The 14,279-nt window shown below is 40.8% G+C and overlaps 2 protein-coding genes across 2 annotated transcripts in view; one reads left to right on the top strand and one right to left on the bottom strand.

Moving 5' to 3' along the window:
• Window positions 1–2,735, bottom strand: dio1 (iodothyronine deiodinase 1). The gene is made up of 4 exons (XM_074668194.1): window positions 2,326–2,735; window positions 2,094–2,237; window positions 1,178–1,377; window positions 1–865 (listed from the first exon to the last, which is right to left on the bottom strand). The coding sequence occupies exons 1-4, from the start codon at window positions 2,660–2,662 to the stop codon at window positions 800–802; spliced, it is 747 nt and encodes a 248-aa protein (XP_074524295.1). The 5' UTR covers window positions 2,663–2,735; the 3' UTR covers window positions 1–799.
• A 613-nt stretch (window positions 2,736–3,348) lies between these two features.
• glis1b (GLIS family zinc finger 1b) overlaps window positions 3,349–14,279 on the top strand; it is an 89,749-nt gene continuing 78,818 nt past the window's right edge. Inside the window, exons 1-3 of the mRNA XM_074668223.1 lie at window positions 3,349–3,571; window positions 5,333–5,523; window positions 5,661–5,990. Coding sequence (XP_074524324.1) covers window positions 5,711–5,990 — 280 coding nt within the window. The 5' untranslated portion in view covers window positions 3,349–3,571; window positions 5,333–5,523; window positions 5,661–5,710. The remainder of the gene's footprint in view (window positions 3,572–5,332; window positions 5,524–5,660; window positions 5,991–14,279) is intronic.

Genomic DNA, 14,279 nt, shown 5'->3' with positions numbered 1-14,279 from the left:
ATTTAGACCTTGATGCATGTGTCTTTGGGTTATTCTTTATTAAACTACAAAGCCATTTTTTCTTTAATACAAGATATTTAAAGTAATGCAGACTGTTAAAAAGATGCTTAGTTTATCTTAGTCAAACCATAAATGCTCCTATATTACAAAGAGAAGGCCTACTTTTAATTTCTTTCATCAGATCACAGTTTCCAGAGGTTTACACTGCCATCATCATATAAAAAGTAGCCTCCTACAAAATAATCCCAGAGCATTCACAAACAATCAAAAGCTATGGTAGATATTACTGTTCACTGTGTGTGATAATTATTACTGAATTTGCAAGATAAAAGTGGAAAACAAGTGCTTTCATTGCTTTACATCAGCAGTAGAGACTTAAGTCACAGTGCCTGTACATTTCCAGAATCTCAAAGACAAGCTTCTGACTGGACTGTCTCTGTGTTTAACATCATCAGGCTACAGAAGCCAGCGGTTTGAACTGCAGCCATCACTTACAACACCGAGTGCTGAGTTCCAGTTTAGAGATTGTCAGCTGAGATAAGTTTGTATTATACAGGAAAGTCTCAGCATTAGCGAGAGTTTGGGCAGGTTTTAATATTTCTACTCAACGCTGATGTAAGGAATGATAGACCGGCTGAAAAACTACACGCAGATGTGAAAGTGTATTGATTAAAGTCTTGTGTAAATATAAAAAGCAGTATGATGTTCTGTTATGTCAGTGATACCATCCCCTCTGAACTCGAAGACCTTTCCACACTAAAAATATTTGGATGGAAAAGACGTGACTGTTCTTGAATTTTTACTTCATCTTCTCCAGGAATGAACGCACCTCCATTGGATTGTAGCCCCAAGGACCCAAAGAACCCTAAAAATCACAGAGTAAGGAATGTTAATCCACCTTCATTAAATTTCAGAAATCAGAGACATGTGTCTGCCATTTCCCATGTATCTAGTCTGTATCTATGGTATGGGTGGTTTGTGCCTGGCTCCAGGCCAAGAACTCAAGTGTTGTGACTCTTGGTGTGGCAGTCCTGCCTTACATGATAGCATCTAAGACGATAGCGTTGCAACGAACACAATGCTTGTGCAACCTCTTGTCACGCAATTGCATGTCAGATTCACATCACATTAAATCAAGAACAGAATGTGTCATACTGGCACTGGTACAAAGCCTCACCTTGTAGACAACTTTCCCCGCCTGCAACACATAAAGTCTCTCAGGCATCGCTCCATACTTTGTAGCAGCATTATTATCCATTTCATCCACAACCACAGGACACAGGGGCTCCTTCTGAACCAGGATCCGTGCTGCAGACAGCCTGTCCTCCAGGCTCTGGTGCTGGTTGATGTCGTAATTGTTGGTAAAGGCCCAACCATCTGAGAGAAAGAGTAGTGATTTTACTGGAATGGAATTGAAGGCATAAGTTATCAGTTAAGGAGTAGTAGATCTTGATTTATTGTGGTAATTTAAGTACATCCCAGTATCAGATGTTAAAGCACTTTTATCAGGATGAACATTAGACTTGATTCGATAACATGAGTTGGAAGACGACACGAGGAGTAATTTTCTTCTCACTTCAGTATTCGGTGATGTAATCCCTCAAAAATCTGAACCTTGACCTGAAAGTCTACAATCTTTGTTCATTTAGAGTAACTTTGTGAAATAAAAAACGCTGGCCTCTTGAGCTATAGCATCTTTTTTTGAGGTAGACACAAATACAAATTAAGTATGCAGAGAAAAATAACCCATTACATAACAAACACTGCAAATACACACAGAGGCAGCTTGCCCACTCTCCCACTCTCCCACCCACAGTCCCAGCCCTGAGCTGTTGTCAGAGAAAACTTGGGTACAGTGGTGCCACGACCTAAATAAAAAATCAGTTGATCTGCATTGATGCACCTACAGTGGTATTTCAGTGGAGGGTAGAGTGAATGAGAGCATCCAATTCAAAATGCACCAGTTTATTTTGTCCACAAAATAAACGTTTACTTTGTTGCTTGACACTCCACTGACTTCGTAGAGTAAAATACGTTTCTGTCCAACCTTACATCAAATTTCTTCACCTGGAATAGAGACGTGTCTTACCCACCTGTGGAGTGGGCCTCAGCGATATAAACAACAAGAAAGTCAGCTACATCGCTGAAGTCCTTGACGAGTTGTTTGAACTCCTCAAGTTTGTAGATAAACGGGGGTCAGGTGCAACTACCGAAACTCAGCACCAGTGGTCTGTTGCCTGCAGGAAAGTAAACAAATACCTCTCAGATATGGAAGCACAGAGGAGCGGCTGCACCACAAAGGACATCTTGCAAGTGTAAACACACCTTTCAAAAACTTGCAAACGCTGGTCTTCAGCCCCTCCATGGTGACCACAGGTGAGTCCGGAGCTTCTCCCCCCTTAAAAGCTTCTTGTCCTAGCGACAACCACATGTGTTCACAGGCAGTTTTAATGAATTTCATTGAGCAGAACGTGAGACCCCAGTCTTCGTACTTAAAGTTTGGATTCTGAGTCATCGTGGTCTTTTCATTCATTTTCAGGATTATCTTCTTTGAGAGGTTTGGTGAGAAAAACCGTATGATCAGGATTATGAAATTCACTCCTAAAAGAAAAATCAACATCCAAGCTGTCGACAAATACACCATCAGTTTTTGCAGAATCATGTCTGCTGCTCGGTGGTAATCTCCCTTTTCGGTAGTGTTTCTAACGAAGTTGGCATCCGAGTATTTAACATGACGGTTAACGCCCACTCGGCTAAAGTTCGATAACAGTTGCCTTCAGGGTCTCTCTCTGAGCTCGTACTTTCGAAACTCCCTTAGAATCAACTTCCTCACACTTTTGTATCCCTTAATTTATTATGTGCAGTAGTATGGAGTATAATAGACACATTTGCATTAAAGACATAAACATTTGTAGCTAATAATAATAGAATTTAAAGATATTAATACTGGCTCTATGTATTTATCACAATATTGGAAAGTCTCATGCAAATTACCACGGTTTTAAGGGCAGCTAGCTATATTAGCTAATGGCGTGCGGTACCATGAAACTAACTGGCTAATGTGTTAACTAACAGTGACTACAAACTACTTAGCCGTATCTGCAGAAGCCCCTGATGGAAAGAAAATAGAAATTTTGCCATACATATATATAGTATAAGGATTTTTTTTCTAATCTGGTGGAAACAGCTTTTATTGCTGTAGGCCTACATGTCTGAACGAGTTACAAAAACAAACAAACAAAAACCTTAATTAAATGGCAACTGAGGTGTACTCAGCCCTGATTGGTTCACCGTAGAGTGCCTGGACTGACGTCGCGATTTGGGTAGTTACCCGGATGTGTGGCCACATTGGCGGTACACGAACCTAAACATTAACTGGACGGGGATATAAATGCGCTGTTAAATATGATTTTAAGCTATCTTATTCACAAACAAATGTGGAAAATGGCACAGAGCACACTCGTGCCTATACTGAAAGACCCAGTCAGCAACAAAAGTAGATATTTTAGAAAAATTACCCCCAATGAGCGGGAGAGACCCGTACGAGGAGCTTTTCATTATCGACCCAAAGGTATGAAACATAATGTTTTTTTTCATGGGAGAGGGGGGTTCATGGAAAATAAGATGTCCTTTTGGGGGGGAGAAGCTCATTTTTTGAACCATTTTTTAAAAAGCTCCCTGAAAGTTACTAAGTTCAAATCCAGGTGGAGATTAGCTAGCCACAATGTTCCTCCTCCTGTTGAGAGAGTGCCCCCAACACGGTCGACTTGATTACGTCACGTGAAAACACTCTGAAAATGTGAAATGTGTGTGAAGGGGTTTTGATTGTGCTGTTAAACATGTTTCTTTTAAAAAAAACAAGGTTGTAGATTCATGTATCTTTCTTTACTTTTTGATTAACTGTCACCTGCCAGTTATTAGTATGAAAATGACAGTTTCTACTCTGTCAACATCTTTTGTGAAGGCTGGAGCATCTTTAGCAGTAGTAATGGACAGGAATAACTCGAGCTAGATGAAATTTACTTTATGAGAAAAAAGGTAAGTGACCACCATGAGCACTTGTACACAAATTTTCTAAAGTTTTCTTGCATTTAAAGACAGTAGGATGTGTATGTTGTCTTTTGGGTTGTATTGAAACACATTACATAAATAATCAAAATGTATTTTACAGTATCCAGACAGAAGCAAATGCCTCTGTATATCGTTTAGATTGCTCGAGAGCACAACTGACTACATGAAATTAAATTTACCACAGCCCGTTAATGCAGCATCAGGACGTAGTGTTTTTTTTTCCAGTCGGGCATTTCCACATTTCTCTAGAGCCAAAGAATTTGATTTGGACGTGCAGAAAAGCTGTGCCCAGCCAAACTCCGAATGAAACACCTGTACTGTCTCACTCGACGGTACGAACAACTCGCCTTGTATTTGCATTATGATAACTTCAAGTGTTTTTTAGCCAACGTGTCAGCTGACCTTTGTTTGGATTCACCCTTTCACAGAGAATCCACTGGATGGCGCTACAGAATAGTGCAAACTGAAGTGGATGGACAGTTATCTGCAGACATTAGTCATAATGGACAGAACAAAAAAGACGGGAATATTTGTTTACTTTTATAGCCTATATAGTTTAAACTCATGATGTACTTCTTTATTCTAAATAACCCAGTTACATTTTTATATTCGTATCTCCAACACTTTTGAAGGTTGTTCAGTTTACAACACAACACGAAGGAATAAAAGGTTAAGGACGATCATGAAGTTGAAAAATTAGCAGTTCAGAAATTAACACAGATCAAATTGTATTCATGTGTGCCAACCTACTTCTAATAGTAGCATTCTCCTCATTTACCTAAAAATCATTTTAAGAATTGCATAAGCTCAAACGATATTAAAACAACAGGTAAATCATTATCATTGAAAAAATCTGTGGCTTCCTCTGTCTTTCCTAATAGTTGCCTAAAGACCTACGGCACATGGCTATACTTCATTCCCGTTTTAAAAGAAAAGAAACCTAGCGATATTTTCTTTTTTAAGTATAAAGTGCTTTTAAAAACAATATTATACCAATAGCTTATATACTTGAAATAACTAGGCACAAAAGCAGCCTACTCTAAGTGGCAATCCTGAAATGAGTTTCATGGTATGGTAAAGCTTATGGCATAAAAGGCTTGGTAAAGTTGGCTACTAGACTCACAAAGACGTATACACGTACGGAGAAGCCAACAAAATTCACATCCAAACGCAGAACCACAATCTCAGCAGACACCAATCAGATTTTCGCCTCCCACATAAACACGGATGCATTCTTTATTGGTGCTCCTGATTCCCACAGAGCCGCGGAGCCAGTGGGTGGCTATCAAGGAGAGAGAGAGAGAGACAGAGAGAGAGACAGAGAGGGAAGGGATGCTGATGCTAGAGCCACACTGAGAGGATGCTATCGATCAGGTATGCAGATGTTTTCACCTCCACTCTCCTGAACATGCAGATGCACCTTTTCGGCTCCTCATTGGCTCATTGGATAAGGTAGGTGTTACCAAATCCCGTTGGTTTCATTGTTTGGTCCAATATCATATTTATTCTATGAAGAGCGTTTCTGTAACTGCTGTTCACATGTTGGTGCTTGTGGAGATTTAACTTTCTTTCTTTCTTTATGTGCGCAGCTAATGTGAGCAGCGCTTGCCACACACTGCATGGAAAAGCCGAGTTATCAATGCAGAACTCCTCAGCGCTGTTCGGGATGGTGAGCCACTGTCAGACCCCAACTTTCACAGACTTTACCGGCCTGTCGCTCTCCGTGTACGGAAGCAAGGCGGACATTTGTTCGCGCCGTGCCGGGACCAGTGCTTTTGGAGCTCAAGTTTGCCGGAGCCCTCCTGATACCCCGGCGCACATGAACTGTGCCAGCCCGAAGAGACTCAGCGCAGCCGGGGAAAATACGCATCTGTCAGCCAAAGCTCCGCGCTCGTGCCTCCCGCTTCCACCCGTGCAAGGTAAGCCCCGTAGGTCCAACTGTGAGCACGAGCCGGTAGAAAATTGATTAAGTCTGACATGAGTAGACGTGGCTGACCAGTGTTACACTTGGAGTATTATTTCTCCAATTAGAAAAAAAATAATTAAGGTACCAAAAAAAGGTGGAAAAAGAATTGAAACAGCTGCTGTGTCAGTCGTGTCTGCTCGTCCAATAAGCATTAGGAGATAATTTGAAGTTAATAAAAGCCATCACCTAAAATAATGCTGATTCTACTTGACTGCACATGAGCAGCACTTTGATGCAGATGTACTGTGTATTTGTATGAGAGTTCTGTTTGCAATTGTGGATTAGGTCTGCTAATTAAACCCAGATCCCCTTTGGATCTATTGCCAGTTTCATAAATAACACCAGAATCTAAGTCTGTGTTGCACTTGAGGGGTATGTGAAGTGATGTACAGTATGCTAAATAACTGCCAAGCAAGTGTGCATTTCCTATGAATTCTAACAAGCCGTGACAGTGTTCAGTTTTCACTAAAACTGGTAATGTTTGATCATTCAATAAAAAACAAAGACACTTGAGGTCAAATAAATATTTCAAAGAATAACTTTTCAAGAATTTTATTTTGTTTCCCCAAAATGTTATATTTTATTTGTATAAATCTCAGGACAGTCTACTTCTAAAATTTCCTAAAATTCATATGGATTATGAATCTCTTGGTGTAAAACTTATCCTTCAAGATCTGCTTAGCAGGACATGAAAAAACTGTAAACACTTACATGGATGAAGTAAAAACTGTCACACAGCTATCATCCAGGCTGGAAAATGAGCTTTGGGTCTGAGTGGAAGCCTCCTCCATCCTGTTTAGATGGAGTATTGTTGTGAGAGGGCGGAGGTAATTACAGCCCCATCTTAAATTATGATTAGACGGAACAGACTTTTATATTAGCAATCATCCTTCTAGCAAGAAGAGGATCAACAGTTTTGATTGTTGTTTCTTCTTGCTAAACACAAACCATATGTCTGCTGAATGTGCCTCAGCATTTATGGGTTCTCGTAGAGCACAAGTTTTGCCCTCGGCCCTCCATCCCCAACATCCCGAAGCAGAATGAATCGTCTCATTGTCTTCCCAAAGCTTTTGAACTCACTTCCCGTAAGTTGTGGGAATTCAAGATGTGTTATGTGTTTGTGGATCGTGTTGTGCAGACTGACATTAAAGCAGACACATAGATATCTGTTTGTTTGGCTCTGAGTCTGCGAGGCAGTTGTGTGATATTTAATAGTTTCAATGTTTTGTGGTTTTTTAATGAATTTAGTTTTCAGGCTCCATTTAGAGCACAACACATAAAGACATAGTGATCATAACATACAGATACATAAAGAAAACCAAACGACATTAAATCATGTCTTAAAAGTTTAGACAGTTTAACTTTGATAATCTCTGTGCTATAAAAACATGCACTGTATGTCTCTTCTGGTGAGTGTGAAGTGATGTCAGTACTCATCAGTCTTTAGTATCATGCCTCATTTTAGCCTGATCGAATTACATACTTCCATTTAGGGACAGAGCCGGAGTTTAAACTGAATTCTCCATGGCTACTTGAAGTCTATAATGAAATGAATTTCTGCACAGACACAGACTGTGATACTATTCCTGATGGTTTTGGGACAGCAGGGGAAGAACTTACCTCATACGGGAGATTTCTGATCTTCACCATGAAGCCTGTGATTGCAAAATATAACTATTACTCAGTAATACATGTGATAAAATACTGTGAGCCACTGATGCTTCATTTAATCCTAGACGTAGGAATTTTTCAGCATCAATATCAGCCGTGTCAGTGCCACTCTGCTGAATTTGTACTCACTCCAAAAAAAATGTAAATCCATGCTTTGCTGACCTTTTTGATTAATTTGTTAGTGTGTTGTTGTGTTCATGAGTCCTTTTAGAAAATGGGAGAAAGAGAAACTGACATTATGTGACATTACGTTTACACAAAGCTTACAGAAATATAAAAGCCACTTAATACTGAGTAAAAACACGTGCCTGATTCTGTGAAACCTCACAGTTTATGTACATTTGTATTTTGTGAAACTCTTAAAAAATCAAGACAGTTGTTGCTTTTTTTAAACTTCAATTTGAGACTTCAATCAGAGACTTATGTCACACCTCGTGCACAAGTTTCAAAACCATAGTATTGCTTTTCAAAAGCGTCTGATCATCCTTTCAGCGTCTGCAGGTCCTCTGTGCTATAAATATTGGTGCCCACCAGCAAAGAAAATATTGTGCTTGCAAAGAAAAACACTGGACCCCTCTTGAGTAAGAATATCAGGTTTGAATGAAGTGTGTACTCTAGCATCATTTGATACTTGACTAAAGTTTCTCCTGGCTGGGGCGAAGCTGCTCCGTCTGTGGGCTTACTCTGAGGAGGATGTTTGAGTTAGAGGAGTGAGCTTGCTCTCTCAGATCAATGCAGAGCTCTCTCTAAGAATCAAATCTGTAGAGAGATGGACTTTTGTGCTCTGTCATTGTCAGAGATGTGTTTGGTTTAGACAGTACGCAGCACAGAGGCATGTTTCCTGTAAACCTGTAGGTAAACATGTAGTATGAACACCTGTTAGCAATCAGATAACTCCAGTAGCATCTATTGTTAACTCAAACACCATCCCATCATATACCACACAAACACACACATGAAACACAGGAATAGACTCACACACATTAGTAATTATGTTCACACTTTTTGTGGTGAAGTGGCATTGGCACCATCGATGGATTTTCTCACAGTGACTTAGTTTCCTGTGTTTTCCTCTGCAGCTTTTGTAGACGTCAGCCTGCAGGGCGATAATCTGACTGTTATGAGAAACAACCGAATACTGCAGCTCCTGTTTGAGGCTCAGCCATGAACAACACTTAATTGACAGACTTATCAATCTACACTTTTTATCTTCATTAATCTTCATATTTATGTTGTTTATGTCTAAAACTCTGTGAAAATGTTCATGTCAGCTGTGTCACAGGGGTTTTAGCTTCCTGAACATCACAGGAATTGGGTATTTTTATTGCCTATGTTTTGCCTTGATGTACACTAGAGATAGGCTGACATGGATTTTTGGGGCTGATACCGATACTGATTATTAGTAGGCAAGAAGGCAGATAACCGATATTTGAAGATGATATTAATCTGCAGTCAAAGTGAAAATATTGGCGTAAAAATTTTGAACAATACAAACGCCAACACTTAACTTTATTCAAATGCCTTCAATCATATATTTATTTAACAGCTCTCAGGCTTTACAGCATGTTTTATAAAGTTAAATGAAAACTTAAAAATAGATAAATAGCTAAAGTTTTCTACAGTAAATAAAGTTTTCAAAAATTTTTATGTAACTGCAATAAAATTGAACAGAATTGAGTTTGTGCTGCCTTTTACAGGCATGTAATGCAGTTGAATTAATTTTCTGTTTGGTTTAACATGACTGATTTTAAATGACCATCTAGGGCTTCCGTAGTGTAGACAGGGAGAAACTCTGTGCTGAGAAGCATCAACAAGCAGCTCCTGAAGGTCTGCAGTTTAAAATATTTCTTATCATTTTTTAAGGGGCAGAAAAACGTATTCCTATGGGTATTGATAAGAGGACTGATTTTTGTGTCTGTGGAAGGTAAAATGAGCTCACAGACAGGAAGATAGTCACGATGCTAATTGCGTTAGCCTGTCAGTGGAATTTTCCATTGACATTAGCCAAGCGGCAACCTCCGGTCTAGGAATATGAGACTATGCTGAAGTGCTAAAATCTGCTGTTTCTGGAGTGTTCGCTTGAGGCTGGCTCCAGAAGTAGAGGAAGTCACATACACACCAAGCCAAGAAAAACATTTTCAAAGAAGAAATTAACCTATTTACAGCCTGGTTCAAAAAATGTCTCCTGTCTGAGTCGCTAATTTTACAGCCGGCACCCACTGTAGGGGGGTGAATTTTTTTCGGCCGTTCAGAGGATATTAAGATCGCGAGCTCCCCCAATAAGAGGCAAAGCTGAGGGTCACGTGACCGACAGGCGCCCTATGGTTGTAGGCGAAGCCCTTGCCACTACCAATATGGCCGCTGTAGCCGATGTGCTTCATTTTCCGTTTCAGAAACAGACGGTTGACGTCGACGAGACTAGGTCCATGTTTTGTACAGTCTATGACATTAGCACTATCGGCCTTTGGATAAGGAAAAGGGCCGATGCCGATATGCCCCAAAATGCCAAATATCGGCCCCGATAATCAGCCTGGTTGATAATCTGTCTATCCCTAATGAACACACAGATGATATTATTCATTCATTTTAGTTTCTGTATTTTTTTGCAGATCGGCTCAGTGGTCAGTTCCTACTTCAAAACCATTTATTCACTGAGAATCAGGATCCTGGCAGAAGTCTTTATTTAGGGCTCCAGAGTTTTTTAGGTAGTGGTTTGTTCACTTGATGCTTACTGTTGAAAAACTGTAGAGATGATGCTCCATTCTGAATATAGTCAAATGAATGGATGCATTTATCACTTGGGGATATGACTGTCGCTGATGTGTCATATTTTGACCACAGTTCAAAAACGGGGCACATTTTTATGCTGTTAAACTGACCCTTTTATTTCCCCCGTGGAGATGAAGCCTTTGTGGGGGAAATGCGAGCTGTATTAGGATGTTCTCCCACGCTTTGACTCAGTATCAGTCATTCACTGAAGTATCACAGTCTGGTGTAACAAGGTATTGGTCAAGAATATGATAAGACAAGGGAAAATTGACGCTTTTTGGCCCCTAAAATCTTTTCAGGAGAAATCTGCGAATGAAACCGGAAAGTTAGCCAATATGCCTGACCCTAATGATGTCCTTTTGTAATAATTTAAACTTTTGCCGTTCAGTAAAACCAAAACTTACGGCTTCTGTCTTAAGAATACACCATATAATCATAACCTTCTTATCCATAAGCAAATATTATTTTTCCTCGCTGTATTTGAGACACTGAATCCTTGCCATTGCTGTGGTTCTGCTCTCTGTGAGAAGAGAAAAAAACAACTTGAGCACCAGAATATCTATTCATTAAGTATAGTCAGGGCTAATTGAGGAGGCTTAAGCAGCAGTTCCCCCCACATGTTGTAAAGGACTGGTCAAAGGCTAACCATGACATTTTTGAGGCATTATTTGTTAATAAGAACCAACTGTTTAACGTCTTGACATCCACTCTTTCTGCATTTGTGCCTCTAAATCATGTGCGACTGGTGTGTTTATGCATATCAAAGTGGTGCAGTGGTAGTAGCATTCTTTTCACAGGTTTTCTCACCAGTCTGTAGTCTTTGGCTCCCATGAGCCTCAGCCCACGTCTTTGAGTCTTGCATGAGCTCAGCAGTGAGTTATGGGCAAATACGAGGGTGCTGCCTGGGAAGGGTGTTTCAGGGTGTAATGTTTGCAGCATGTTCCATTGATTCATAAAGCGAAGGCCCGGTGATGATTCTGCACTGGTATTCCCGTAAACCTCTGTCTGGCTGAGGAGCTCAGGAGGGAATGCTGGGTAATGGAATGAGAGTGCGTCCTGAGTCACAGCCACTAGAGAGGGAGAGTGCGAGAACACCCCTGATCTGGCATCTGCACATCTGAATCACCTCCATCAACCTTGGCCAGAATTACACATGACGTGTGTGGAAAGGTGGGGGTATGTGGCAGAGGAAGGGATGAGTGTTGCATCAACTCAACTGAGGTTAGAATCAAAGAGGAAGACGGAGATTTATGGGAGGTTGTGGCTGTTTTTCTAGCGAGTGTATCCTTTGATTGGTCCTCTGAAGTTGCAACATTAAGTCAGGCATGTATGAGCCCACAAAACGACGGATGCAAAGCGCAGAAGTTTTAGCACTGCGGCCACACCGCTGCCTTTTTCTCTCTATCTCTCCAGTCAGGAAGGTCAGATGCTCTCATTCTTATGTGACCAGTGTGGTATGAGTACGGCATCTCACTGTAACCAAAAGCATTTTGACTCTAATTCTGCCAAGGAATCCAAACAGTCACTCAGCAAAAATATGATCTGGTTTGAGTAAGTGTTGAAATATCAGTGGAATTCTGGAGGAATTGTGCTCCCAACCTCGGCTTAATCAAAAGAAATCTGCAGAGTTGGCTCAGATATGTCGTTGTAAAAGTGTATTTTTAGCTCAAACTTTGTCCTAAGAGAAGCTCATAATGTTTCAAGCTCTATATTTCTGCTGACGGGAAGTATAAGCTATCATGTTGTATAAATTAACCAGTTTAGCTTTACCTGAATGTTGTTTTTAGCAGAATTAAAGATATGTCCCACTTATTCTTTCTGCCTGGACAGACTCGCCTCAGCTGACCACACGTCTATAGACTCTTTATTACTCATGCATTTTCAGACAGCAGCGACTCCTCTCGCAGACCTCTCTGTGTATGACTTAGCACACGGGTGGGTTTTTGATTTACATCTCGGCTGTGCCACTTGCTGTTCTTGGCTCGACACTGCTGTGTTTCATCAAAGAAAAATCCGCTCCACTCTGACTGTGGCAGTCAGGACGGCCGTACGCCGCTGCGCTGCCTCTGCCAGAGCGGGGCTGAGAGCTGACTGGGTCCTTGCAGCTGTCAGCTGGAGAGGAGAGACAGAGAGAGGCAGAGGGAGGGAGAGGTGGCTGTTAGGAGCAGGGCTAAAAAAGCTGTGAGAGCACAGATTGAGTGTGAAAGGGCAGCTCTGGACCTCTGAGTCAATCATGAGGATTTCATCTTTTCCACCAGAGAATATGTTACTACTGAATCAGCTGTTTATCCTTTTTAACTACTATCAAATGTTAGCAACATTCACAAAGAGTCATGGTTGCTAAGGATGAATCAGATTGTTATTTAAATCTGCTGCAGCAACAGTTTCAGTCATCACAGTTTTAGACTCAGCTATTTTTTTTAAACAGTGTCTGAATTTTTTTTTATTCAAGGCTGTGCATGTTGGTGATGAATCAGCCAATCAAACACCGGCTCCAACCGACTGGTCAAAAACAAATGTGCAAACATAATGCAAACCAAAGTCGTTTTAATGCCTTCATTAGAGTGGTGGAGGAAGGAGCCAAAAAAGCTGATTTTTATCCTCTTTCTTGTTCTCTCCCCGTCTCTGCCAGGAAGCTGCCATGGGGCAGTGCCCAGTCAGCGCACTGCACCATTGGCTGGCGCTGCCCCAGAGGACTATGAAAGACATTATAAAGTCTAATAGTGCAGTTTATATACTTTATTAGTCCTCGTTAATAGAAGCCAAGCATTCTGGAAGAATTACTTATTCTCTAGTCATGTGCAAAGCAATCCAGACCCTGCGCTGCATTAACCGCTCACCAGGACTAATAAGAGCACAAAGGAATGATGGAGGAAAGGTTGCTTGAGGAAAACACACTCTTGCTCGTCTGTGAAAGATGTGGGTTTACTTCAGTCACGAACCCTGAGCGTGACAGCTTGCATGTCTGCAGATTTGGTCTCAGACGTTCTTATATGCGTTATGTTTTGGCAGATACAGATCAGCGTGCATTATTGTCTTGGATAGGAAGCCAGGTTTTAGTCAGTATCTGTGGATTTCTTCTCCCAAAGACATATTTTAAATCACTGGCAAGCAAATCTCTGCGTCAAAATTTGTTATAGCTTATATATTGCTTGAGATCAAAACCGCTCAGGTCCCTGGAGCGTAGAGTGATATCATCCTGTTCATCCTTTGTCCACACACAGGCAGCGTTGTGGCACAGTTGGACGTGTGTTTTGTGAAAATGTTTCTTTTTTAGTTGTGATTCTGGACAGTGCAGCACTGCATGAAGAGAGAGGAAGTGGAGGATTTGGAGAAACTTGTGCTGCTGCTCTGTTCAGGTTAATGCCTGTAAAGTCCAAGTTGCAGGGAGCTGGGAGCTTGGCCAGGCCGACTCTGGATGTTAATAAAGTTTAGAGGCTCTATGCCAGCGCTGTGATCTGTAATGCTTAGGGTTATTTTTACAGACTTTTTACAGACAATTATATTTGAAAGGGCAGGCTGTTTTTCACTGAGCTAATATCAGGGCTAGGAGATAGAGGAAGTGATAAGAAGATGCAATTTCCCATGATGTGACGCTGCAGAGTGACATTTTTTTTCATGGTGTGGGAATATGTTTTGTATGAGAACTCCTCATGAAACACCAAAACAGAAAAAAATGTACTTTACTCACAGTTTCTAAGAGGAATTTGTTGAAACATTTTTCAGTTTCTATACAGATACACTCCCTAAAATTTGCTACAACAGCTGACAGATGGATGTTGAGCATCTAAAAGACACTTTG

This window comes from Halichoeres trimaculatus, unplaced genomic scaffold, assembly GCF_033239565.1.
Source record: "Halichoeres trimaculatus isolate MK-OKI-2021-1 unplaced genomic scaffold, fHalTri1.1 fHalTri1_scaffold_4, whole genome shotgun sequence".
Lineage (NCBI taxonomy): Eukaryota > Metazoa > Chordata > Actinopteri > Labriformes > Labridae > Halichoeres > Halichoeres trimaculatus.
This window is presented reverse-complemented; position numbering and strand designations above follow the sequence as displayed.